The sequence below is a fragment of the Panthera tigris genome, chromosome D3, assembly GCF_018350195.1.
Source record: "Panthera tigris isolate Pti1 chromosome D3, P.tigris_Pti1_mat1.1, whole genome shotgun sequence".
NCBI lineage: Eukaryota > Metazoa > Chordata > Mammalia > Carnivora > Felidae > Panthera > Panthera tigris.
This window is the reverse complement of record NC_056671.1, coordinates 23,195,323-23,221,314: the sequence shown is the minus strand read 5'-3', so window position 1 is coordinate 23,221,314 and position 25,992 is coordinate 23,195,323. Positions and strand designations below refer to the sequence as shown.

General features: G+C 38.3%; 1 protein-coding gene across 4 annotated transcripts in view; it reads left to right on the top strand.

The window, feature by feature from the left end:
- The window catches only part of MTMR3 (myotubularin related protein 3), a 144,264-nt gene that overhangs the window by 79,786 nt on the left and 38,486 nt on the right, over positions 1 to 25,992 (top strand). For all 4 annotated transcript variants that reach the window (XM_042961460.1, XM_042961457.1, XM_042961458.1 and 1 more), the window contains 4 exons: positions 5,586 to 5,638; positions 10,493 to 10,576; positions 20,197 to 20,286; positions 20,692 to 20,808. In XM_042961460.1, the coding sequence (XP_042817394.1) occupies positions 10,574 to 10,576; positions 20,197 to 20,286; positions 20,692 to 20,808 (210 nt within the window). In that variant the 5' untranslated portion in view covers positions 5,586 to 5,638; positions 10,493 to 10,573. The remainder of the gene's footprint in view (positions 1 to 5,585; positions 5,639 to 10,492; positions 10,577 to 20,196; positions 20,287 to 20,691; positions 20,809 to 25,992) is intronic.

Here is a 25,992-nt window from a genome sequence, read left to right as displayed (position 1 = left end):
AATGCACAGACGTTAGTGTTTCCAAGTAGAAAAGATAATGTAGAGTCTGTCTCTTTCTCTCTCCCATCTTGTTTAGAGATATCATTGAAAGGAGGTCAGTGACTCAATTTTATATTTACTGTTTCTTCTTATCTTTTCCAAAGCATGGATCTAATTAATAAGTAGGGGAGAAAAGTCACACTGACGACATTCAACCATGTGAGAATATTTTAGCTGATACTAGAATTGCAGCTCCTTTAAGGGTGGGAACTTTGATTCGTTCATTGCTGCATTCCCAGTGCCTAGAATAGTGCCTATGATCCCCAAATACTTGTCAAATAAATGAACCTCCACCACAGTGAACTTGTCATGATAGGTGAATGCAGCCATGCTTTTTGAACTCTGTTTCTATTTTTATTTATAGTTGACTTCAGCAAAGGTTTTAGAAAACCTGAGGTTTGGACTTCTAGGAGTACCAAGCCATAGTAGTTTTACTCAGCTGGTAAATGCTTGGGTTTTGGTTAATGTTGATGATTAAATCATTTCCCCACAATGGGATAATTCCACCCACCATGCCACAGAATCCTAGTTCGGGAAGATCATATTATCCATCAGATACCTGAAAAGTTGTTAGGCATAAACAAGGAAACACAGACTGAAAAGGTTTTTGTCTAAAATAGTGGCAGTTGGAAAGCCACTTAAAATTTAACATCGAATTATTTTATATTGCCTCCACACTCAAATTTTGCTGTGAATCTGTTTTCTTAAAATGCAGTACATGTGCTAGAAAAGGCATTTCTTTCACATACAGTGAAAATAAAAGATTTCTTTGGGGTTCCTGGGTGTCTCAGCTGTTTGATTGTCTGACTTCGGCTCAGATCATGATCTTGTAGTTCATGAATTCAAGCCCTGCATTGGACTGTGCGCTGATAGCTCAGAGCTTGGAGCCTGCTTTAGATTCTGTGTCTCCCTCTCTCTCTCTGTTCCTCCTCTACTTGTGCAAGCACACATTCTTTCTCTCTCTCAAATAAACGTTGAAAAAAAAAAAAGATTGCTTTAAAATTATTCATTGTTGCCTTTTTGAAGTTTCGGACTCTTGGGGCACATGAATGGGTCAGTTGGTTAAGCGTTGGACTCTTGATTTCAGCTCAGGTCATGATCTCACAGTTTGTGGGTTTGAGCCCCACATCGGGCTCTGCACTGACAGTGAGGAGCCTGCTTGGGATTCTGTCTGTCCCTCTCTGCTTACACTCTCACTCTCTTAAAATAAATAAATAAACTTAAAAAAAAAAGTTTTGAACTCTTAATTATCCTGTATTTGAAACTGAGACAGGACTATGTAAAAAAAAAAAAAAATGCATCGTTCTTTTAAAGTTAAAATATACACTAGCCAAAAAAAGTGCTGCTTTAGCCACCTGTGTCACACCCCCCAACATTTTAAGAGGCCTGGCCCTGAGTCTCTTTGTTTTTCCTCATAAATTTGGTTCAATCTGATTAGTTTTTGTAGTTTGAAGTCTTTTATTATATATGTAGTCCAAATTGATGTGCCTCTTTGCCCTGTTGAACCCTATGTGGTGGTACTTCAAATATTTTCAATATATATTCAGGGTCACCCAAACCTTACTGCTCTTACTCTCTGAGGTATACATGACTGTATCCTGGGATACCTGCTGCTATCATTGAAAGGTAGCTTATGGCACCAGAGAGCTTCTTTCAGACCTCTACACCTCTACATGGCCTTTATCTGGCAAATAGTCCTAAGAGGAAGGGGAAGGGTTTTTTTTGTTTTTGTTTTTTGTTTGTTTTTGTTGGCAGTGTCTCACAGTGACATACTTGCTTCCAACCAAGTAGTTGTTTGATTGTGGTTATTAGGAAGGAGAGTCATTGCCATCATTGAAGCAGACTGTCTGAACCTTTTTGTTGAATCTGCTGTTGTTTGGTCCATCTCTTGGAACTTTACACCTGTGGAAACTTTATGCAAACACTTCTGTATTGACGGACTTCTCATATGTTTGACAGAATAAATTATCAAGTAATTTAAAACCTGTCAAATGATTTTTATGGTAGATACAGTGATTTCCTTGAAGTAAATTTAGCACTTTGAATCAGTTTATTATTACCCCTAGACTTGACCTGTCTGTTGAATTTAATCCCTCCTGCCCCCTCCCCCCCTCCCCCCCTCCCCCCACCTGCTGGATATACATCTGCTTGGGAGGCCACCTTTCTTTTATTTTTATTTTTATTTTTATTTTTATTTTTTTAAAGATTTTTAATTCTTAATCTTTTTTTTAATGTTTATTTTTGAGAGAAAGCGAAACAGAGACAGGGCACTAGTGGGGGTGGGGAGAGGCAGAGAGAGAGGGAGACACAGAATCTGAAGGCAGGCTCCAGGCTCTGAGCTGTTAGCACAGAGCCCAACACAGGGCTCAAATCCACAAACTGGGAAATCTTGACCTGAGCCGAAGTTGGATGCTTAAGCAACTGAGCCATCCAGGTGCTCCAGTAATCTCTATCCCTATCGTGGGGCTTGAACTCATGATCTTGAGATCGAGTTGCATGCTTTTCTAACTGAACCAGCCAGGCGTCCCACCTTTCGTTTCTTAATGATATTGTCCTTTTTCTATTCACCACAGGCCTTAACATTTCATTTTGCAGTTACTGTTGACAACTTGCTCTGCCTCTTTTTTTCCCCATTTCTAATCAATTACTAAGCTCAGGCAATTAATGCTTTTACTCACTCTGATATATTCCTATTCATTTTTGCTACAGTTGAGATATTTGGCTATTAGCAGTTCATATCTGAACTACTAATCTGGGAATATCCTAAGTCAATTTTCCCTCCCAGACCCTTCTACTTACTGCTTGCTGCTGTTAAATACCACCATTTTCATCTTTCTATTTTCGTGCTGATTTGGTTTCACACCATTGAATTAAATCTGACTCCTTAGCCTGACATTGAAGGACCACAGTTGTGTCCTGCCTTTCTAGTCTTCTCTTCCTGAATACTTTCTTGATGTTCTGACCTATTCTCTGTTTCTCAGAAATGTCCTGATTACTTCCTACTGTGGTATTAATAGCCATGCTCTCTAGAATTGTCCCTGTCCCTTCTTTCTCTTTAGTTAAGTCACATACAATCTGTAAAACCCAGTTGAAATTCTTCATCAGCTCTGAAGCCTCCCTGGGCTGTCCATCCTCTGAACTCTGAACACATGCATGTCATTGGACAGTTAACCTCATAGTACTCTGATAACTTCCTGAGTTACAATGAGCTGTGTCTCATTTTTTGTTTATAATAGTTTTTTTTTTTTTTTTACATTTATTTATTTTGAAAGAGTGAGTAAGCACAGGCAGGGGTGGGGGGCGCGCAGAGAGAGAGAGAGGGAGAAAGAGAATTCCAAGCAGGCTCTGTGCCATCAGTGGAGGAGCCAGATGTGGGTCTCAAACTCATACCTACAGAATATGACCTGAGCCAGAATCCAGAGTTGGATGCTTAACTGACTGAGCCACCCAGGTGCTCCTGTTTGTACTAGTTTTAAAGTGGAATAATGTCTCTTCACATACACTATTTCATCTGTTTTGTTGTTTTAAAAAATTTTTTTTTTTTTAATGTTTATTTACTTTTGAGAGAGAGACAGAGTGTGAGTGGGGAGGAGCAGAGAAAGAGGGAGACAAAGAATCTGAAGCAGGCTCCAGGCTCTGAGCTGTCAGCACAGAGCCTGACACGGGGCTCGAACCCACAAACCGTGAGATCATGACCTGAGCTGAAGTCGGACACTTACTGACTGAGCCACCCAGATGCCCCTGTTGTTGTTTTTAAGGACAAAGAGACCAAGCATCTCTCTCTTTCTCTCTCTCTTTTTTGTTAACGTTTATTTTTGAGAGACAGCATGTGTGCATGTGCAAGGAGGGAAGGGGCAGAGAGAGACGTGCACATGCGAGCAGGAAGGGACAGAGAGGGAAAGAATCCCAGGTAGTCTTCATGCTTAGCATGGAGCCCAACGTGGGGCTTGATCCCACAACTGCGAGATCATGACCTGAGCCGATATCAAGAATTGGCTGTTTGACTGAGTGACCTAGGCGCTCCAGTTATCTCTTCTTTTTAACAAATGATTATTTATTATCCTAAAGTAAAAAATCATGGATAATATAATGTACCTACTGATGTAATTTAGAAGGAAAATATTTGTAATATGTATTTCAGTATTCACGTGCTTAGCAAAAATTATACACTAGCATGGAAAGGTCCTGCAGATTTACAGACCCCCAACTTTTCTTCTGTATTATATCTTTTTAAACAACTTAACAAGATTAAACTTGATACTTTGTGTCTCAAGTTGCAAATTATGAATAGCTTTATTTTTGATATAGAATGTGGTTAATATGGCTTCTAAGTTACAAAATTTATAAATTATGTAAAAAATTTTTTAATGTTTATTTTTGAGAGAGAGAGAGAACAAGCGGGGAAGGGGCAGAGAGAGAGGGGAGACAGAATCTGAAGCAGGTTCCAGGTTCCGAGCTGTCAGCACAGAGCCCCATGTGGGGCTCAAACCTGTGAACCGTGAGATCATGACTTGAGCCAAAGTCAGATGCTTAGCCAACTTAAGCTACCCCAGTGCCCTTAAGTTACAAAATTAAAGTTATTGGGAGACAAAAATTTTACTTGTAAAATGGTTAAAACACTTTATTATTGCATATTTAGCTTCCTTTTTATGGTTCTTATCAGTTAAAAGTTTTCTGGAAGTTATGGATATAATGTGCTATGTTGACTGACTCCTTAATTTTAGGATTTTAATATTTTATACAGTTTTGTTTATTTATATGATTTCATGTCATGTAACAGCCAAAAGGTTGAGTTGTCTGCAAATACTGAGAAATCATTGTAAGGGAATCAGGTCGATTAAGTCTTTTATCTCTGTAAAGGTCAGGTTTGCCTAGTTGTGATAAAAATTCTTCGTGCCTAGACCATACCACCCCCTGCCACTTCTGTCCCAATTTTTTTCAGACACATAAAAGATCCTTTGGTAGAAGCCAGTTGTGTGTACAAAACACCTTAAATTACCAAGTCCAAGCCTAGATCTCCTGTGAGATCAGTTAAGCATCTGACTTTGGCTCAGGTTATGATCTCACGGTTTGTGAGTTTGAGCCCCACATCGGGCTCAGTGCTGCCAGCTCAGAGCCTGGAGCCTGCTTCACATTCTGTGTCTCCCTCTCTCTCTGCCCCTACCCTGCTCATGCTCTGTCTCTATATCAAAAATAGACATTAAAAAAAGAAATAAAGTATTGGTTCATGTAGTAGTAAAAGTTTAGGTGAGAAGCCATCAGAAATGATGATTGAGGAGAAACTCTTAAATAGGAGTATCTGTAGGTTCCTGGAAAGTTCTGTCTGTACAGTTCTGTAGTTTCTAAAGGCATGATGAGGCCTGACTGGGCTTATTCTGGGCAATTAAACATTCTAAAATCTATTGTTGACTAAATCAACATTATAACAATTAAAAAAATGTATTAATATGGCATTCCAACTTGTAGAGAAAAGTCTTGTGGGGAGATTTAAGTGGCTTAACTTGATTGGAAGGCTACTTGTAAAATTACTGGTTTTTCTTTTGCAGATTGTCTTGTGAAACCTTCTAATAGAGAAAGTTCTTGGGACAAACTTCACTTGGTAAGTTTATTGTATTGTTCCCCCCCCCCCCACCTTGTGCTGTTTTGAAGCAGCAAAGACTAATATAAAGATTAATTTGTGTGTGTGGGGGGGCCCTGTCTGTCCATGTACATAATTATTTAGATGAGCTCTTATATGTTCACTTTAATGTTAAATCTCTACGATTTTTTCACTAGAGTTCAAGGCAGATTATTTTTTCCATATATAATGTGCTGTAATACAGTATACTATACTTGGAAACTTGTATTTAAATTGAGATTAAATGAGTTGTAGCCCTACTAACGTTGTTTAGAATAGACCGTTCTTTTTTTTTTTTTTTTTTCCAATATATGAAGTTTATTGTCAAATTGGTTTCCATACAACACCCAGTGCTCATCCCAAAAGGTGCCCTCCTCAATACCCATCGCCCACCCTCCCCTTCCTCCCACCCCTCATCAACCCTCAGTTCTCAGTTTTTAAGAGTCTCTTATGCTTTGGCTCTCTTCCACTCTAACCTCTTTTTTTTTTTTTTTTTTTCCCTTCCCCTCCCCCATGGGTTTCTGTTAAGTTTCTCAGGATCCACATAAGAGTGAAAACATGGTATCTGTCTTTCTCTGTCTTATTTTACTTAGCATAACACTCTCCAGTTCCATCCATGTTGTTACAAAGGGCCAGATTTCATTCTTTCTCATTGCCACGTAGTACTCCATTGTGTATATAAACCACAATTTTTTTATCCATTCATCAGTTGATGGACATTTAGGCTCTTTCCATAATTTGGCTATTGTTGAGAGTGCTGCTATAAACATTGGGGTACAAGTGCCCCTATGCATCAGTACTCCCGTATCCCTTGGGTAAATTCCTAGCAGTGCTATTGCTGGGTCATAGGGTAGGTCTTAGAATAGACAGTTCTTAACAATATGGAATTCTCTTAAATTGAAACCTTGATTCTTCTTTTGAGTTCTCTTAAATTGTTACATATCTATATAAAAATCAAGGCCTCATTACTAGACTTAGTGTTACAAATGTGATATTTAACTAGAAAAGAAGTTCTAAAAAAATTGGTAATCCTGTCGCCAGCATGGTTATTAATGTCTGACCTGTTCTTCTTTTCATAGATTTGTGTGTGTCTATGACTACTTCAGTCTTTAGTACTGCCTCCTGTTTCTGCCATTTGTTTTAATTTAGGAAATCTAATTTTATTTAAAAAATTTTTTTAAATTTATTTTTTAGAGAGAGAGAGACACACACACACACAGAGCATGAGTGAGGGAGGGGCAGACAGAGAGGGAGACACAGAGACTAAAGCAGGCTCCAGGCTCTGAGCCCTCAGGACAGAGCCTAATGTGGGGCTTGAACTCGCGAACTGCAAGATCATGACCTCAGCTGAAGTCAGATGCTTAACTGACTGAGCCAGCCAGGGGCCCCAGGAAATTATAATCTAATTTTAAATTTTTTTAAATGTTTATTTATTTTTGAAACAGAGGAGACAGAGCATGAGTGGTGGAGGGGCAGAGAGAGAGAGGGAGACACAGAATCCGAAGCAGAAACCGAGCTGTCAGCACAGAGCCTGATGAGGGGCTTGAACTCACAGACCTTGCGATCATGACCTGAGCCAAAGCCAGCGCTCAACCGACTGAGCCACCCAGGCACCCCTATAATCTGATTTTATTGACAAGAGAAGTTGTCGCTTCTAGATCCACTTCAGTACAGTACCTTGTTCTGCCACCTTCAGCTTGACATTGCCTCCAGAATAAGGATCAGTCTCCTTAGCATGGCATTTTAGGCTCTTGACAAGCAGCTTTTAAACATGTCTCCTGCAGGGGTGCATGGATGGCGCATTCTGTTGAGCACCTGACTCTTGGTTTTGGCTCAGGTCATGATCTTGCAGTTCATGAGTTTGAGCCCCACATTGGGCTCTGGGCTGACGGCATGAGCCTGCTTGGGATTCTGTGTCTCCTTCTCTCTGTCCCTCCCCCACTTCTGCGTGCCTGCTCACTCACGCGCGCGCTCTCTCTCTCTCTCTCTCTCTCTCTCGCTCTCTCTCGCTCTCTCTCGCTCTCTCTCGCTCTCTCTCGCTCTCTCTCGCTCTCTCTCGCTCTCTCTCGCTCTCTCTCGCTCTCTCTCTCTCAAAAATAAACTTAAAAAAAATTTAAACACATCTCCTGCAAATAGTCACCCATTTCCCCCATACAACTAGGATACCTTTTGCTGTAGCCATATTGACCTACTTTCCCTCGAGTACTCTCCAGTATGCCTTTTTTTTTCCCTTGTCTTGTCTTCGTCTCAGTCTCAGTCTTTGTTTCAGTCTTCATCTCAGTCTTTGCTTGTGCCATCATTACTATTCTCTGTTTCAGTAGTTGAGAATCTGACCAGTTCAACTATTAAAAGCTCAGTTCTAAAAAGCCTTCCTGAGTACTCAGACCAGAATCTATTTCTCTGCCTTTTACATCGTCATGGAGTTATATTTCTGCATCTCTTTTCACACTTTGCCTTTATTATCTGTTTGTTGCCCCCATAAGATTGTGAACACCTCAGGCAAGAACTGTGTTCATAAAAGAATTTTCAATTCACACAAGCATTTCCAGAGTCCTGGGATATAGGACTTCTCACTATAATTTGATTTTAAGTAGGATTTTCATTTTTGTTTTTTCTGTGTGTGTGTGTGCGCGCGCGCGCGCACGCGCACGTGCGTGTTAAGAATAAGGGAGAAGAGTAGATTTTGTTTAGGAATTTGAATTTAGGAAATTAATAAATTTGTTTATTTGTTTAGGAAAATAAATTTGTTTAGGATTTTGAATTAATTTAGGAAATTATCCTCTAATTTTAAATCTAATTTAGTAGGGATTAGTTATAATCTTGTTGATTCAGGGTATTGTTTTTTCCCTTCTTTTTGGATTTATATGCTATGTATGATCTGTGACCTTATAGTTTGAATTGTTCAGTATCTTACTTGGTTGAGTTATTGTTTGCAAGTGTAAGTTTTAGTTATTGAGAAAGAAATTGGGTAATTTTTCCTTTGCAGGTGACTGAAAGATGAGATACTATGTTCAGTAGGGAGATTAAATATTTTACTTTTGTAATGATTTCTCAGAAGTCACATCTGTGAAGTGGTATTAATGATGGAGCCCAGAGAAGCCTGCAGATTCTAGCTGTCAAATTCTCATGCATATATTAAGAAAAGGGAGATCATTTGGCTCTGATGATTAGAATAAGAATCTTTTCCTTCATTTGGCCCAGTGGGGGTCCGTATTATAACTTATTAGACCTTTAATCCTAATGTATTACTTGACTCTGCAGTGTTTACTTTTTACATTACCATAATAATGTAAATATTTATTGATTTTTAATTTTAGAATCATTAACTTGAGATAAGGCACCTAAGACTTATATTGCAAAAACAATGAATTTAAAGTGTTACATTCTATTTTTAAAAAAATGTTTGTTTATTGTGAGAGAGTTTGTGCGTGCACAAAAGGCAGAGAGAGAGAGAGAGAGAGAGAGAGAGAGAGAGAGAGAGAGAGAATCCCAAGCAGGCTCCATGCTGTCAGTGCAGAGCTTGATGTGGGGTTCGATCTTATGGGCAGTGAGATCATGACCTGAGCTGAAATCAAGAGTCGGATGCTTAACTAACTGAGCTACCCAGGTGCCTTAAGTGTTACATTCTTAAGAAACATGGTCTGGGTGTGAGGGAAAGATGTGAGATTATTAAATTAATTTTGATGTCAGGAAACATTATTTCAATTAGTATAGGGGCACCTGGGTGGCTCAGTTGGTTAAGCATCCAACTTTGGCTCAGGTTAGACCTTATGATTCATGAGTTTGAGCCCTGCATCAGGTTCTCTGCTGTCAGAGCAGAGCCCGCTTCAGATCTTCTATCTGCCCCCGCTTTCTCTCACAAAAAGAAATAAACATTTATTACTATAATATGGGCCCTAGATTATAAGAGACTCAAGAGACATGACTAGATTCAATATGTGATCCTAGACTGGATCCTCTATTAAGGGAAAAAATTAATGTGAAGGATATAATTGATTAAGTTGACCAAATTGGATATAGATTAAAGTACTTCATGTTCAACTTTCTAAATTACAAAACTGTGATTATATAAGAGATTATTTTTGTTCTTAGGACGTATATGCTTAAGTTGTAAGGAGTAAAGAGGCATGGTGTATGCAACTCTCCTCAAAAAAAATTTTTTTTTAATGTTTATTTATTTTTGAGAGAGACAGAGACAGAATGCGAGTGGTTGGGGCAGAGAGAGGGAGGCACAGAATCTGAAGCAGGCTCCAGGCTCCAAGCTGTCAGCACAGAGCCTGACACGGGGCTCAAACTCACAAGCTGTGAGGTCATGACCTGAGCTGAAGTCGGACGCTTAACCGACTGAGCTACCCAGACACCCTGCAACTCTCTTTTAAATGGTTCAGAAATAATTAACTGTGTGTATGTATGCATTCATATTTTGCTTACTAAGCCAGTTTGATTCCCACAGATAGGGAGATCCATTTTGGATTTATTGATCACCACAGAAACATCCAGTAATATTCCAAGAATTTGTTTTTGCATTTGCAGGTTAGTTTTAATCTTTATTATTTCATTCAAAGTTTATAACATTTTCTATGTTACTATCAACATTAGGAACATGACGAGCCTTTGCTACTTTTTTGCTCAAATAGGTTAGGACCATGAAGATTTTCACAAAGGCATTATGGAGTTTGGATTTGACTGGTGGGGACTGGCTGGTGATATTTAACTTGTTCTGGGCTGACTCTGTCAGGTCTGCCGTAGTAGTATGTAGTTACTTTAGTTAGGCTATGGCCAAGCAGGGGGAAATTTGCCAATTTCGTCCTCTTTTTTTTCCTTTTCTTTTTAAAGATCCAGGCATAAAAGAAAGAAAACCTTGCCAGACACGGAAGAAGGGACGGGGATTTCTCCTCCTAATCTGGGCCTCCTGTCATGGTAAGTAAAAACGAAATAACAAGAAAATTGGAATTGAACTCTATCCTGAAATTAAGTGAACACTAATAGTCCACGCATTTTTGTTACTCTAAATCGTTTCACTTTTCCATTCCTGAACTCTCTTCTTGTTACTTTTCTTTTATTGCTTACTTAGTAATAGAGTATTTTAGTGTATTAGAGCTGTTTATTTCTGTTTAATCCTGTGAATTAGATACTGGCTCTTTTCAGTCAGGTAATACATGGAGTCAAGACTAAAATTCATGGTTCTTGGATTCCATGTTTCTTAATCCTTTTATAGGAAGTAAGATGTAGTGAAAACCGTGTGTGTGTGTGTGTGTGTGTTGTGCGTAGGAGAATTATGATATGGTCATACACATATTCTTTTTGAATTCACCTTTCTGGAGAAAAGTAAATCCCTATGTTCCCTTTCTGTCTCTTTAAGGCAGTATTTTTATCCCAGAGAAGGTATAGCAGCTTTGCATCCCCCATGCCTACATCTTTTTTTTTATTTAAAAAAAAAATTTTTTTTAAACGTTTATTTATTTTTGAGACAGAGACAGAGCATGAATGGGGGAGGGTCAGAGAGAGGGAGACACAGAATCTGAAACAGGCTCCAGGCTCTGAGCTGTCAGCACTGAGCCCGACATGGGGCTTGAACTCACGGACCGCGAGATCATGACCTGAGCTGAAGTCGGCCGCTTAACCGACTGAGCCACCCAGGCGCCCCCCCCCCCCCCCCCCCCCCATGCCTACATCTTTGACTAAAAAGAGTCTGTAGTGGACATTTCAGTGACTTGTGGACCATTTAGGGCCCGGCCCAGTCCACGGGGAGAAGATGGACCAATGAGCCGGCCACATTTCTATCAATCCTGAGAATATGTAAACAGTGCTTCAAGGCTTAAAAAAAGAAATGGTGCTCTGTAATATTGGCCTGCGTCTACTTTGTTATGTTTCCTAGATCCAAACTGTTTTTCATGCTGGTCTGGTACACAGAGAAGGAATTGAAAAGGCCGTGTTAATTTCAAGCTTCATTAGGGACCTGGGTGGAAAATGCTTTTAAAATTAAAAACAAACTGAAACACAACAGAAAAACTAGTTGTGCAGAAATGTCATACTAAAAGGAGAAAGGTGACTGCTTTCATCTTGAAGCTAGGCCAATTTTTTCTTAGTTTGTGGGTATAACAACTTTTTGATATATCCTATATCCAAACACAGATGAACTTTTAATATTGTTTCTCTAGAGTACATTTTATTTTATTGGTTTTCCCACAGAGTTTTTAATGAATTGAAAATGTGTTTGCATAATATTTATATGGTATGTATGCCAATGGTAATGAATAGCAAATGACAGTCTTATAAAAGCAGCTGTGTTCTGTACTGAGGGGTTGTCCTTTTTTGTATACCACCACATAGCTAGCAACAGTGTGGTCCTGATCCTGATGCTGTAGGGTCTCTGTTGGTGCCCTGTGGATAGTCTTCTGGTGTACTCTGGGGATGCTTTTGTGTGCTGTAGTTGGGGAGCAGTATGGCCATGTGTCTTTTTTTTTTTTTTTTTTTTTTTTTAATTTCTCATGAAGTAACATTGTAATAAGTTTTTACAAATACTAATTTATAATTCTACTGGTACCCATGGTTGTATTCCTAACTAGTTCATGTCCACATGTATATTTTATATAGTTAGAATTAAAGCATAATTAAATTTCTATTTTGCTTATTTCACTAAAGGAATTAAACATTTTCCCATGTTAATTCATTGGATTCCTGATGTTCATTTTACTAGCTATGTAACATTTTACAAGTTGCTGAACCATTCATTTAATTAATAATTGATCTATTGTTTTAGCATTTAGGTTGTTACATGCTTAATCCTTACTATTATTATTTTTTAATGTTTATTTTGGGAGAGAGAGAGAGAACATGAGGAGGGGAGGGGCAGAGAGAGAGATGGAGAGCGAGAATCCCAAGCAGGCTCTGCACTGCCAGGGCAGAGCCCAGTGCGGGGCTCAATCTCATGAACAGTGAGATCCTGATTTGAGCCGAAGTCAAGAATCAGATGTTTAACTGACTGAACCACCCAGGCACTCCTTCCCTTTTTTAAATGTATACCTCTGTGCTGATTTAAGTTAGCATCTGCTCTCTTATCCGAGTAAAGATTCTTAAAGGAAATTGAAGTCTTTTTTAGGAGGTTAAACATTAGAAAAATATGTTTTCATGTTTTATTATGGAAAATCTCAAGAGGATAGTACAGTGAACCCTCCTATACGCATCAGTCCACTGTAGTAATCATTAATTCGTGGCCATACATGTTTCTTCTGACTCCCTCACTGTCAACTCTTTGGATTATTTTGAAACAAATCCCAAGCATTGTATCAGGAGAATTGTATTTTTTTAATGTTTATTATTTTATTTATTTATTTATTTATTTATTTATTTATTTATTTATTTGAGAGAGAGCGCGAGCCTGAGAGGGGCAGAGAGAGAGGGAGACACAGAATCTGAAGCAGGCTCTAGGCTCTGAGCTGTCAGCACAGAGCCCTATGTGGGACTCGAACTCATGAACCATGAAATCATGTTCTGAGCTGAAGTCGGTCGCTTAATGGACTGAGCCACCCAGGCACCCCAAGAGAAATTGTATTTTTGATGACCTTCAATACCAGTCTTTTTTTTTTTTTTAATGTTCATTTTTTTACAGAGAGAGAGAGAGGGAGGGAGGTGGGGGAGGGCAGAGGATCCGAAGCAGGCTCTGTGCTCACAGCCGTGAGCCAGCTGCAGGGCTTGAACCCATGAACTACAAGATCATGACCTGAGCCGAAACCAAGAATCGGATGCTCAACTGACTGAGCTACCTAGGCGCCCCTATCATCAGTTTTAAGAATAGTGACTAGAGGAGCACCTGGGTGGCTCAGTCAGTTAAGCTTCTGACTCTTGGTTTTGGCTCAAGGTATGATCTCACGGTTCATGAGTTTGAGCCCCATGTCTGGTTCTGTGCTTACAGTGCAGAGCCTGCTTGGGATTTTCTTACTCTCTCTCTCAAAAATAAACATTAAAGGAACAAAAAAGAGAACAGTGACTGGAGGGGTGCCTGTCTGGCTCAGTCAGTTAAATACCTGACTCTTGGTTTTGGCTCAGGTCATGATCTTGCAGTTGGTGAGATTGAGCCCTGTATTGGGCTCTGAGTGTGAAGCGTGCTTGGGATTCTCTCTGTCCCTCTCTGCCCTTCCCCAACTTGTGCTCTGTCTCTCCTAAATAAATAAACTGGGGGAGGAATAGTGACTGGAATTGACAATGAGATAATTCCTTTCATTTTTACCTTTTGTCAGGTATTCCTACATATATTTCACTCTTAGCAGCAGATAGTTTTTCTTGTTATCCTGGAATGCTGTATATGAATTTAATTAATAGGCATTTTGACTTGTCATCAGTGTCTGCTCTCTGTGTTAAGTATTTATCTGTAATGTTGACTTCCCTTTCAGGTGTCGATTTACCTCTCTTACCTGCATAAACCTGTAGCAAAAACTAGCCTGGAATTTTGGTGATTAATCACTTTTCAAGATTTTGTAGGTGGTCCCACTGACCTTATGGAACTGGTAGAAACTAAGAAGTGCCAGATTCCACAATTCCTGGTGTTCCTCAGTAATACTAGGAAATTGACCATGTGGAATACATGCCCACTAATAGTAAGAAATTACTACTTACAGCCTAGGAGAAATTTGTTTGCAAGCCTCTTATGAGGTCAAGACTTGTCAGTGTTTCTTTCTTCTTCCCTTTTGTCTCCTTACTCTGTCAGTCATCTCAAATTTGACTTCCTTTTTTTACCCATTACTCTTAAAAACTATAATAAATTAGGCAGTTAATTCAGCTTACAGTTAGCCAAATAATTTTTTAATACTGTTCTTCTAGAAGAATGTCAGTGAGTAGTTTGTCCTAATGTTAAGTCTTTGGTGATTAAATGCATGTTTAGGTACAAGGGGAAAATCGGCTCTAAAGCCTTACAGGTAATGTGAATTGAGACAGTCTTTTTAAAAAGAGCAGTTATTTTATTTGACTATGAAAAATTATTACTTCATACTCTTATCTTGCTGACTTAATTCTCTGTCCTCTTATGTTTAAAATCATTCATTCCATTTTCAGTTTTCAGTAGCTACTTTGGTTATATACATTGGCATGGATCAGCACCCAAGTGAATGTGCCAGCAAGAATGGATTTGTAATGGCTTCTCAGTTTGGTTTGGTTTTTAGCTTGCTACTTTAATTCTGTGCTATTTAAAGGTCAGTAAAAAACAGGGTCTGGTAATCACTGGAAGAAATGAGTACCCTTGTAAAATGATCTTGAAGAGAATAAAAATTTAGGCCTATATATTTGTGTGAGTTAAAAAAGTTAATGTGGTACTGAGGAGGCATGTTAAAAGTGTACTTTTATGTAATAATTTTTAAAAGCATTGCCGTTCCCTCATAGCATTTCCTACATATCGCCTGTTGGTTTATGAGAGAAATCTTCCTAAGTTCAGGATTCCTCATAACTTTTCTCTTAGTTCTAAGTGTAAATAATACTCAGTGTTCTTTTAGTCAAGAGCTACCTTTTAAGAATGGAACTAGAATTGGCTAAAAGAAAAAAAAAGGTAAGACTTATAGAAAAATAAGTTCCTTTCAAGTATGACTTATTATTCCTTCACCTAGTCATTGACCTCGGAGGAAATGACTGAAGAGGAATAAAATGGAACAGATTGACACAGAACTCTTTGTCTAACAAGTTTTTTGGTGTACATATAGGGGTGGAGTCATGTTACAAACCTTTGTATACCCTAAGTAATTATATTTTTAGAGACTCTAAGCTACATGGTTGCTAAACCTTACTAAACCTTACTGAAATATACCATCTTCATTAAGCCTTTCTTTGCTATAAGAAACTGAATAGAGGGGTGCCTAGGTGGCTCAGTTGGTTAAGCATCTGACTTCAGCTCAGGTCATGATCTCACAGTTCTGCTTGGGGCTCTGTGCTGAGAACTTGGAGCCTGCTTTGGATCCCACCCCTGGTCTCTGCCTCTCCCCTGCTCATGTGTACACACACACACACACACACACACACACACACACACACACACTCTCTCTCTCTCTCTCTCTCTCTCTCTCTCTCTCTCTTTAAATAAATATGCTTAAAAGTTAAAAAAAAACCCCAGCTTAATGTTAACATAAACATTTTTGATGAAAAATAACTTTTGTCCTCTAGAAATAGTGTAAAGAGTGACATTATTTTTACAATTTTTACAAATCTCTTTAATGTTTGGCTTAGTGTATGTTTGCTACATCTTCATATCTACTTCTGCATTTAATTTGTTAAAATATGTTGTTGGAAAAAAATGTGTTGAAATATATATGAAGTAAATCCAGCCTCACACAAATATGTAGTTAGAAGAATATTTTAATAGTTTTTCTGTCTGGAAAATATTGTGTGTATTCTTCTGTTATATTATACCAAAACTTGGCATATAATACTTCTTTAAAGATAAGGGGTATCTGGGTGGCTCAGTCGGTTAAGTGACTGACTCTTGATTTCAGCTCGAGTCATGATCTCATGGTTTGTGAGATTGAGCCCCTCGTCAGGCTCTGTGCTGACAGCATGGAGCCTGCTTGGGATTTTCTCTCGCCCTTTCTCTCTGCCCCTCCCTGTTTTCTCTTTCAAAAAGGAATAAATCTTAAAAAAAAAAAAAAAAGCTTATAATTGGTTGCTATGTGGAATCTGAAACCATATCAGTGAGCTTTTTGTATTCTGTTACACTTAAAACCATTGGTCTGGGGCACCTGGGTGGCTCAGTCAGTTGAGCATCTGACTTTGACTCAGGTCATGATCTCATGATTCATGAGTTCTAGTAGTCCTGCATTGGGCTCTCCAGTCAGTATGGCGCCCGCTTTGGATCCTCTGTGTTCCTCTTTCTCTGTGCCTCCCCCACTCATTCTCATTCATTCTCTCTCTCTCTCTCTCTTTCTCTCTCTCTCTCTCAAAGATAGATAAACATTAAAAAAAATTGGTCTGTCTTGCACTTATTTTTTGATGTTTTATTTATTTATAAAATGGTAATATTTAATGAAAAAACTGGTTCAGCTTGTAACTGAAACAGTTGCACAGATGCTTTACATCAAGACAGCCATAATACATCAGTATGTGGCAGAAGTATTTGATGTTATTCCTGTATAAAAAAGACTTATTTGAAAGGTCAAGATTTAATAAAATGTTACCATCCCCCCCCCCCCGCTTTATCAAGGATATTCTAAGTGAAATTGATGTCACTACTTTGATTATACTAAGATGCCATTAGTTTTATGTACTAATTCTTTTTGTATTGTTAGTAAAAATGTTAATACAGTGGATAAAGGCAGGTAATGTTTTAATATTGTGAAGGTGGTTTTGACCTCATAGAGCCCCTGATAGGGTCTCAGAATCTACAGACCTAACTTTGAGAGCCTCACTAGTAGTGTTATTGTTATATGATTAAGATTGCTAATTAGGTAAAAACTTCAGTGTTATTTATAGGTAGGATTTTTTTTCCTCTTTGAGAATATTTAAAGAATTGTTGGAATTGGGTTAAGAAGCACATGCAGAACTGTCTCCTGACTGATGGTTATAATACTTAGTGCTGTCAGAAGAACATGATATGGCTTTTGCTCTTGTAAAATGTACTGTATATGTAGATTTTATAATAACTTGTAGTTGGGGAAAAACTGAGAGCTTTCCCCCTACAGTCAGGAACAAGACAGGGATGTCCACTCGCCACTGTCACTCAACATAGTATTGGAAGTTTTAGCCTCAGCAATCAGACAACACAAAGAAATAAAAGGCATCTAGATTGGCCAGGAGGAGGTCAAACTTGCACTCTTCGCAGATGACGTGATACTCTATATGGAAAACCCAAAAGATTCCACCAAAAAACTGCTAGAACTGATCTATGAATTCAGCAAAGTCGCAGGATATAAAATCAATGCACAGAAATCAGTTGCATTCCTATACGTCAGTAATGAAGCAACAGAAAGAGAAATCAAGGAATCGATCCCATTTACAATTGCACAAAAACCATAAAATATCTAGGAATAAATCTAACCAAAGAGGTGAAAAATCTATACACTAAAACCTATAGAAAGCTTATGAAAGAAATTGAAGAAGACACACAAAAAAAATGGAAAAAGATTCCATGCTCCTGGATAGGAAGAACAAATATTGTTAAAATGTCAATACTACCCAAAGCAATCTACATACTCAATGCAATACCTATCAAAGTAACACCAGCATTCTTCACAGAGCTAGAACAAACCTAAAATTTGTATGGAACCAGAAAAGACTCCAAGTAGCCAAAGCAGTCTGGAAAAAGAAAACCAAAGCCGGAGGCATCATAATACTGGACTTCAAGCTGTATTACAAAGCCGTAATCATTAAGACAGTATGGTACCGGCACAAGAACAGACATTCAGATCAATGGAACCGAAGAGAGAACCCAGAAATGGACCCACAAATGTATGGCCAACTAGTCTTTGACAAAGCAGGAAAGAATATCCAATGGAATAAAGACAGTCTCTTCAGCAAGTGGTGCTGGGAAAACTGGACAGTGACATGCACAAGAATGACCCTGGACCACTTTCTTACACCATACACAAAAATAAACTCAAAATGGATGAAAGACCTCAATGTATGACAGGAAGCCATCAAAATCCTTGAGGAGAAAGCAGGCAAAAACCTCTTTGATCTTGGCCGCAGCAACTTCTTACTCAACACGTCTCTGGAGGCAAGGGAAACAAAAGCAAAAATGAACTACTGGGACCTCATCAAAATAAAAAGCTTCTACACAAGGAAGGAGACAATCAGCAAAACTAAAAGGCAACCGACGGAATGGGAGAAGATACTTGCAAATGACATATCAGATAAAGGGTTAGTATCCAAAATCTATAGAGAACTTATCAAACTCAACACCCAAAAAACAAATAACCCAGTGAAGAAATGGACAGAAGACATGAATAGACACTTCTCCAAGGAAGACATCCAGATGGCCAACTGACACATGAAAAAATGCTCAACATCACTCATCATCAGGGAAATACAAATCAAAACCACATTGAGATACTACCTCATACCTGTCAGAATGGCTAACATTAACAACTCAGGCAACAATAGATGTTGGCAAAGATGTGGAGATCTCTTTTGCACTGCTGGTGGGAATGCAAACTGGTGCAGCCACTCTGGAAAACAGTATAGAGGTTCCTCAAAAAGTTAAAAATAGAACTACCCTATGACCCAGCAGTTGCACTACTAGGTATTTATCCAAGAGATACAGGTATGCTGTTTCAAAGGGACACATGCACCCCAATGTTTATAGCAGCACTATCAGCAATAGCCAAAGTATGGAAAGAGCCTAAATGTCCATCGATGGATGAATGGATAAAGAAGATGTGGTATGTATGTACAATGGAGTATTACTTGGCAGTCAAAAAGAATGAAATCTTGCCATTTGCACCTATGTGGATGGAACTAGAAGGGTATTATGCTAAGCAAAATTAGTCAAAGACAAATATCACATGACTTCACTCATATGAGAAATTTAAGGTAGAAAACAGATGAACACAAGGAAAGGGAGGGGTACAAAACATAAGAGACTCTTAAATATGGAGAACAAATAGAGGGTTCCTGGAGGGGTTGTGGGAGGGGGGATGGGCTAAATGGGTAAGGGGCATTAAGGAATCTACTCCTGAAATCATTGTTGCACTATAAGCTAACTAACTTGGATGTAAATTTAAAACATTAAAAATAAACACCTAAAAAATAATTTGTAGTCAGAGTTTCTAATGGATTGTTTCTCTTTTCCTAAACTATAAAAATTCAAAATATAAGACTATTTTTAATACAAATTGTGATTAGTTCAAGTGCCACTGAGATTAGAAATTATTGGTTTTTTTGGAAATTGTATTAATAGAAATAAATCTTTTTTGTAATATAAGGCAGATTAAGCTAGGGATAGTGGTTCACACATGTTTTCAGTTTGAGGAATTCAGTTCCTAAACTTAAATTTTTAAAGAAACATTTCCATTATGGAAATGTCACGTCTAACAAAGGAGACATGTTGGTTTAGTGTGAACCCCTGCTTTACCCAAATTTCATCAGTTAACCCTCGTGGACAATCCCGTTTCGGTTAATTCCCACTCACTTCCTTCCTAATTATAGGCCACTTCCTTCCTCTCCCTCTCCCAATTATTTTGAACCAAATTCTAGACATTACATTATTTCATTCTTAAGCAATTCAGGATGTAGCTTTCAAAAATAAGAATTTAACGTTATAACCTAAAGAGAAAAAACTATCTTGGTTTCTTACATGTAATGTACTAACAACTTAATAGTGCTTAGTAAAAATGTTCTTAACCACTTAGACTTTTTTTTTCCCCCATCTATAGTATATTCTCTGACTAGAGATGCCTAATATATTGGTTGGAACACTTTGGGGATGAATGCTTTTTCTTTGAGCTTTCTTCCTGTTCGCCTTGGTCACTGGACTTTAATTGTGATTATGCTACTAGACATGGCAGAAAAATCAAATATGATTACTGGGAGCTCTGAAATTATTTAAAGGTTTTGGGTTTTTCCAGGATGAAGAGACTCGGCACAGCCTTGAGTGCATCCAGGCCAATCAGATCTTTCCCAGGAAGCAGCTGATCCGGGAGGATGAGAATCTTCAGGTAATTATAGGCCACTTTGATTATAAAATAAGTATTTAGCATCATAGTAACAATGTAGCCGAGCTAATGAATTGAAGTACTGCACTGTATAATTTTGTTTTTCCTTAAACCATACACAAGGTAGAAATGCAAGCTGGAAAACCTCTCTCCTTTTAGAAAGATGTATTTCCTGAGAATGCATTGTTTGACATGATCATCTCTGTCATTTCCTTCAGTAATGTTGAACTTGAATAACCAAGTATATTTGAATTATGTGGACATAACTCCTCCTCTTTAGGTCCTTTATTTATTTACCGTATTTTAAGTTTGAGTGATGGGTTTTATCATCCATTCACTCAACCCGTGCTTGAAGACTTTGCTTTAACTGTTTTAGAACTCTGAAAGGTTTCTTCTTCCATTTTGAAGGTTCCTTTTCTTGAACTTCATGGAGAAAGCACAGAGTATGTGGGCCGTGCTGAGGATGCCATCATTGCCCTTTCTAATTATAGACTTCACATCAAGTTCAAGGAGTCTCTTGTTAATGTAAGTGATTACTAACTATTTTCCCACTAAAGTAGATGGAGAAAGGAAGAATAAAAACTTGTTAATGTTCTCAAAAAGAGGAATGTTACACAGGGTTGAGTATGAAAACATTGTTTACTCTGCTTTTCTCTCACTGAATTTAGCACTTAGGGACACTAGGTTAACAAGCAACTCTTAGGCTTGATTTAAAATGTTACATGTAGCTGTCAGCTGAATTGTCCATTGTTTAGTAATACTGAGCAATCTGTACTAGGTAACGGTGTATCATTAACTTTATAAGGGTTCAAAGGCTGAATAGGTTTTTATTCTTCAGTCTTTAGTAGTTACCAATTGCTTGAGTTGAGATAATTTCCAGGACCTTAATGTCAAATAATGAGATGTATTTTGAGCTCAGTGCGGACTCTCATTATAGGATGAAGTTAACTCTAATGGCTACTTAGTGGAAGAGCATAGATGTTAAATACAGTGTTTGTTTGCATAATGGACTATATTACTGAAGAAAATGAAGGCTCTCAGATCTCAAGAGTGCATTTACCCTTTTCAGTTATGAGGGTACTCTCTGATCTGGTTCTTCAATGCACTGCCATCATTAGTAGTTTTCAATGAATGTGCCTTTCACCACAAAGATACGAAAGTTCATGTACTTCCACCAAATGAATGCCTTCTTCCTATTTCATTTGGTAGTATTGTGGCTTTCTTTTTGCAGTTTGGTTCTACCGCAGAGAAATGTATTACGACACTTTATAAAAGCTCAGGGCTTTACTTTCAGATTGTGTGTTTTGGTGTTCATTTTGGGATTCTTTGAAATCTGTCACTTATTTTACTCAGTGGTCCAAAAGTTCCCTGACTTCTTTGACACACTCTTTCCTTTGTAGAATGGCTGCCATTTTGTTTGTAATTGGCTTTTATTATTTATGTAGTATTTATTATTCTTTGTAGTTAAGCATTTATATCCCGAAGACATTATGGCCTGAATTCCTCTTGGCATCTAGATTTGGACTACGATCATAGCTATTAATGTTAGTTTTCTGTCCCATCAACTCAGAATACACATTGGGTTCATCAAGGAGAGAGGCATGCTGTGCATTCATACCCAGTAGCACTGTATTCAGAAGTGTCCATTTGGTACTGGGTGGCCATGATGGGGGGAACTGGATGGAAGCTCCTATAAAATCCAAACAACCAGAAATTACCCACCAGCTACTGTGGAAGTAAGGACAGTAATAATTAGTAGGACTGCCCAGTTTAATTTTGTGTCTAAATTCTGTTTATATGTTTGGAATTAATGAAATTGTAATTAAATTGCATGTGGGGAGGATATGGTTTCGGTTTTTTTTTTTGGCCATATAGTTTTCTATCTCTCAACTTGGTTTATAGCCATGTATTTCAGAAGCTACTTGTAGATCTATTTGGGAATAGGGTCTGTTGGATAGAAAGTATAGATTTGACCATGTCATTTACTAGCCGAAAGCCCTTCAGCATTTCTTTACTTTTTCTAAGATGAAATTACTTAGCATGGTATCAGGCTAAGTGGTGTGATCCTTGGTGCCTAACTTTGGTTTCTTTCTTTTCCCTCTTCTTCCCTTTGCATTATTAGTAAAACCACCCTCCTTGAAATATTCAACCACACTTTACACCTCTGAGTTCTCTCACTTCTCTCCTGCTTGGGAGCTTCTCTTCATCTGTCAAAACCCAGTTTAGGTGGTAATTTCTGTGAAGCCTTTCTCAGTTTCCTCCCTGATGGTTTATTACCTTCATCTCTGGCTTCTTTGGTATCTCTAACACACCTTTACAACATTTATGAAACGTGTTGTAATTTTTTGGTTATTAAGAATCTAGCATGTTTCCTGGTGCCATGGTATTCAGTAAATATTAAGTGATGTGAAGTTAGTATGGGTTTGAAATGGATATTAGACCATTTTTAAACCCCTTTTGGGTTTAAAGCTCATTTAAAAACAATTTCTGTGTGAACAGGACTGTGTCATCATCATCTCTAACAGTGGCTGTATGAGTAGGCTCTTTACTGGAATCATTGGTCCCCCATTGTGACTGAGGTACAATGCTTAAGAAAACTTACTGTTCTTACCTTTGCCCCATTTCATCACCTAAAAGTGTTTTCTCAGCATAATAACCCTCTAAGGCATAGAGCCTGCATGTCAATTAAAAATCCCGACAATGGCTTTGCACAGAGAAAATAATGGTGCAAAAGTATTTTGGCATTGCAGTGATTTTAAACATTCAGATTGAGAGAGACCAGGATTTCTCCATACAAATAAATTAATCACGTCATAATAGTAAGCTTCCTAAAACCTGTGGTTACTCCAGAAAACAGTGGCTCTTCCTGCACTAGGTCCTGGGTGGAGTCCAGAGAGTTGGTGATGTTGCCCCTTCTCCTTTCCCTCTCTCCTTTCCTCTGTCAGCAGATACGTATTTCAATAAAATAAATGAGGTCAAGAGCCCCCCCCCCCCCTTAAGAGGTTATTATATCTAAATCAAACTTCAACTGTCAAAGCCCAATATGCCAGTATATATTGTGGCATGCCCTGGTTTGCATCATTTTGTATTCCTTTAAAATAACACATGTAGCACTTCATAAAGGGACTTACCATCAAGGTTTAAGTAGCTATCTGATATCATATATTCTCTCTTAATTTCACAGCACTTTGAATAAAACCTTTTTGTAGATTTGGATGCCATAACATCATTACTTTATACATATTCACTGGGTATCAGGTTTCCAAGTCCTCGGGTAAACAACCTCTGTAGTCGAGTTCATTGCTGCCTTTAAGATATGAATTGCTCCCATTCTGTGCTTTTCCCAAACTGTATTTCTACATATGTACAGGTGTATTTCTTTGCTCAGCTAATTTATAAACAAGTAAGTTTTGAAGTGGAATTCATGAAAGTTTAAAACAGTTTTTGTTGTGTAATTCAATAGACTGCCTCTCAATCTGCTGCTTCTGAAATCCCAGTAAGTAGCATGGGAATCCTAGGTGGTTTTTGCACCTGTGCTTTGGAACAAGTTGGTTTTGACTGTCCGATGTTCACCTTGCAAAGCAGCAAAATTTGTCCTCTTTGCATGAGTCCCTTCGCTACTTTTACTAGACAAAGTTCTAGTGGCACACTGTGATGAGAACGATTTGTAGAGTGAGGATAAAGCCCCACAGTTTATACATAAACAGATGGGATTGTGACCTTCAAAAAATGTAAACTGAATTTCAATGAGGAATAATTTGTAAAATTTTCAAAAAGGACATTAAAACTTCTGTTTCCACCTGGTCTGTTAACGCTTCTTAGGAAAAATGTGAAATTGTAACAGCTGCAAACACTTTCCTTAGCGTTTTTTCACATTTTTTCACATTTTGGTACAGCAAAAATCTTTATTCCCCAAGCATCAAAAGGAAGTTATTCTTAACAGTTAATGCACCTTGGTTGCAGCATTCGTGTGCCAGCAGAGATCTCTAAATCAGTACTGAAGAGTAGCTTGTAAATATAAAAGGTGAGCAGTAAAGAGTTTGGGTCTTTAACTTGTGACAGTCTTCTTCTTTTTTTATAGAAGTTTTTATAGAAGATTTAGGGCCCAGATATTCCACAGTTTATTACAGATTTTAGATTTTGACTTATTATTTTCACTCTGTTATTGCCTTTTTTTTTTTTTTTTTTTAATGTTCTTTATTTTGAGAGAAAGACTGAGAATGCGAACAGGGGTGGGGCGGAGAGAGAGAGAGAATGAGGGAGAGAGAGAGAGAATGAATGAATCCCAAACAGGGTCTGCACTGTCAGTGCAGAGCCGGATGTGGGGCTCGAACCCACAAACCGTGAGATCATGAAATCAAGAGTTAACCAACAGAGCCACCCAGGTACCCCTGTTCCTGCCATTTTTACTTCAAACGTATGTACAGGATTAGTACTTATCATTCACTCTATAAAAAGAGTATGCTTTTATTATTTTTTAAAAATGTTTATTTTTGAGAGAGAGAGAGTGTGAGCTGGGGAGGGACAGAGAGAGAGGGAGACAGAGAATCCAAAGCACGTTCCACGCTGTCAGTGCAAAGCCCTGTGTGGGGCTCAAACTCACGAACTGTGAAATCATGACCTGTGCTGAAGTTGGACTCTAAACCTGCTGAGCCACCCAGGTGCCCCAGTACATTGTTTTTAAAAGGTAGAAATTATCCCAGTTTTAAATTCTGGTGCTTAAAAATAATGTACACGTGCATGCATTCACGCACACATGCGCACACACACACCCAGAATGAAGTAAACATACTAGGTTATGATGACATAAAATTCCCTCTGGAATGAGACAGTACTGTGGGTCTTTAATACTGTGCATGTTTATTAAATTTTTAACTGCTGCTCTCCTGCTTTTTTGGATTGATGCTCTTACGAATTTTGGTGTCTGTGATGTAACTGTTGGCCTTTTGAGGAATTAACAGCACTGAGTGTGTTTGGTGTCTTGTTTTGAGCATGAGTTTGGTGGAGTTTATAAGTGAAAACGCACTGTAAAGGAAGACAGAATTACCTGTCACGTAGAAGGTAGAGGAGAAAGAAGCAAAAAGAAAATGAGTTGCCACAAAACACTGAAATCAGTAGGTTAGGGAGAATTTGAATTAGATTCTTCCTACTCTTCCATGGATAGAACTGTCCCCAAATCATCTTGGTTTAAATTCTGTTTTCTTCTTAAAGGTCTTTGATGGAAAGACCACTTAATTCTGAAAGAAATATTAAAGTAGAACTCCTACAGAAAGGAGAGACAATCTCAGTGGAAGAAAGAAAGGTGCACCATTATAATGGAAGGAGCCTGCGCTAGAGGACAGACATGGTTTTCTGGTCCTGACTTTGCCTCTAGCTTCTAGTATAGAGGCTTAACCTCCCTGGGCTGTAAAAGGGCCTAGAATTGAATGACATAGATTCAGTGACATAGAATTCAGTGGCACTGATGAGAATCTGTAATTGTTTGCTGATGGGGTTGAACATTGGGTGTTTCTGGTTACAGAAATGGTAAGAGATCGTTTTTGATGTATAAGGAGAATTCAGAAACCTAAAGCAATGGAGTAGGCCTTTAAAAAAAGTAGAGACCTTATATGTTTTGTTTGGGTCTATGAAGAGGAAAAGAAGGCCTGTTCCACCTTTTTAAAAGAGGAAGCAGTCTTGATGGGGATTGGGGTAGAAATGAGAAGAAAA